We start from the raw sequence: 2,461 nt of genomic DNA on the forward strand, positions 1-2,461 counted from the left end.
TACTATCGCAATCAGTGCCGCGCGCAGTGGCGACCCAACGTCTATACTAACTTTGAGGCGACCTAAAGCATTGCAGTATGACGTTGCTGTGGCAGATAATTGGCGCACCAGGCAAAGCAGTTCGTGGTATAACAACTTTTACATTAATTCAACTTTTCACTTTGAATGCCCTAATACCGTTGCTGGTCGAACGTTTCGAATAAGTGCAATTCTAATTTTCGAAGTCTATATTTGATCACAGTTCCAAAGTGTTTTGGTTTTGATTCGGTAGAGTAGTTGCTAGATAACTGGTGTTGTTTAAGTGTTAAAACGTGACATGTAAGAATTGGGTTTTGTGCCGTATTAGAGACAATTACAAAATTCTGCGGGGAAACAGTCATACTTACGAACTTATAATCGAAATGCTAACTGTAGTGAGCTAGTATAGACTGTAATTGTATGCGTTCGTTTATCTTTGGACAATAAGCAAAGACAAACTACATGCGTCGTTTCAAACCCAAACCACCAAACCGGTTTAACATATTCACATATCCTAACCTCTTACCTATTAAGAAGCATGCGGAAGTAGCTTTCTGTGGTGGGTATAGCCTTACACGTAGCGTTAGTGACTACTGGATTGGAACGGTTACTGTTAAAGTCTCTAATCCAACAGGTTTCCGAAACAAGAGCTATTCTTTCGAAACGATAGAGAATTCTTAAACATTTTTGAGCATTTTTGACTAACAAGTCCTGGGTTCTATACCTTTTTTTCGTAGCTACAAATAACAAACTACAGTACTAAAAAATGCGGTAATTATACCACAAGTTAAGATCGTTTTTGTTATCTTTTAAACTGCTGCACGAGTATAATGTTTAGATTTGCTCGAACAGAACCTTGCCTAGAGTCCCAGTTAACAGCCTTTACTCAGCCTTATGTATGCTGCAGAATAATCACCCCCACGGTTTATAAATAAAAATATAATTCAACTTAAATTTCGCAAGTGAAAATTCTTTGCAAAACCTTCACAGTTAGTCGGAACAGTTCCTAATACGAGATAATAACACGGATGTTAGACAGTACGAGATTATGACGTCATCAGCAAATTTCCGATCGAGTGACGTCATAATATACCGTTTTATGACGACATCACGACAAAAATGCGTCATTTCGCCTAAAAATTCATGAAAAATACGAAAGACAGTTACGCCTTAAAAACGGGGTAATTGAAAAAGTTGCAATATAGGGAATTCCCGGTCAGGGGGGTGCGTAGGAAGAAAACTGCGTATTTTGTAGGGGGAGAATCCCAAGGCACCATTTCCAAACATATTTTAGGTTTCTATTTTGACCTGCTATGTGAAGAGTGATAATGCATACATTTATAATGCATGGTGTGGAAATAGAATGGGGAGATGCCAAATGTTAAACCTTGATAGCATAACAAGGTGATGAACCAAAGTTTTGAATGGGCTAGGTTGGAATATTGTTTGTTGACATTTTAAACTGAAAGGGCCAGTAAAAAGTTGCAGGTTTAGTATGTGTTTAATGTGGACTATTACCTCAATATTTGAGTGTATAGTGTATTAATGGTGTTATTTATAAATGTGGGGTAAATGGAGGTTCCAAATGGGTTTATAATGAGATGGGTGTGGCTTATAACTTGTAAAAGAAACACTGCATAAGACGAATTTAGGGTGTTTTGAATAAAAACAACAATTTGCACTTGTGGGGTAACACAGTACTGAGTTTTAAAAAAACTACCAAATAAAATTCTTGTGTTTTCCGGTAATTTTTTACCCAGATTTTTGGGACTGCTTGTTAAAACTAGCACAGTGTAGAAATGTTTCCTCTTTTGTCTGAAGGTGACCGCTGCACAATCAGTGTTAAGAAAAATCTCATCTTTTCGAGGTAAGAATTTCAGCACCAAACACATTTACAATTCTCCACTAGGTTTGCATACCAAAGTCGCGAATATTTAGTGTCCCATCATCAGTTGAATTGAATTGTAACATTCCACAAGAAAGGCCTAGGTTTTGGCACACCCAGAACACAAATCCGCAGCTCCAAGTTGAAAGCCTGGGTTTGCATTGTAAGATGGCAGTACCTACGTCTGCTGTAATGTTAGTGAACAGAGGTGTTGGGTGAACACTGACAATGGAGTATTTAACGCTGTTGACTCCATCATGCAACATTCTTGTCACTGTGTTTGATAAAATCTCGTACCTACAAAAATAAAAATATTATATAAATAAAACTTAAAACAATAAAAACTTTAAACCAGAACTTTTTTAACGTCATTGGTTTACATACACTTTTGTATCTTTTTGACATAAACACCTAAAAAATTTTGAATGAATGTAACTTACTTTATCCTCGCGTGGCTTTATTTATTTTGGATTTTTTCTTTTTTTTATGTATGGCTGATAATTTGGACAACCCATTAGTGGCCACTGGGTTGGAGCAATTGCCGTTAAGTGTCTTGCC

The 2,461-nt window shown here is 36.9% G+C and overlaps 1 protein-coding gene across 3 annotated transcripts in view; it reads right to left on the reverse strand.

Moving 5' to 3' along the window:
• Positions 1-942: 942 nt before the first annotated feature.
• Positions 943-2,461, reverse strand: part of LOC100182676 (beta-1,4-galactosyltransferase 2) — a 17,191-nt gene continuing 15,672 nt past the window's right edge. For all 3 annotated transcript variants that reach the window (XM_018811354.2, XM_009859738.3, XM_026833944.1), the window contains one exon: positions 943-2,200. In XM_018811354.2, coding sequence (XP_018666899.1) covers positions 1,924-2,200 — 277 coding nt within the window. In that variant the 3' untranslated portion in view covers positions 943-1,923. The remainder of the gene's footprint in view (positions 2,201-2,461) is intronic.

Source organism: Ciona intestinalis, chromosome 3 (assembly GCF_000224145.3).
Source record: "Ciona intestinalis chromosome 3, KH, whole genome shotgun sequence".
NCBI classification, from domain to species: Eukaryota; Metazoa; Chordata; class Ascidiacea; order Phlebobranchia; family Cionidae; genus Ciona; species Ciona intestinalis.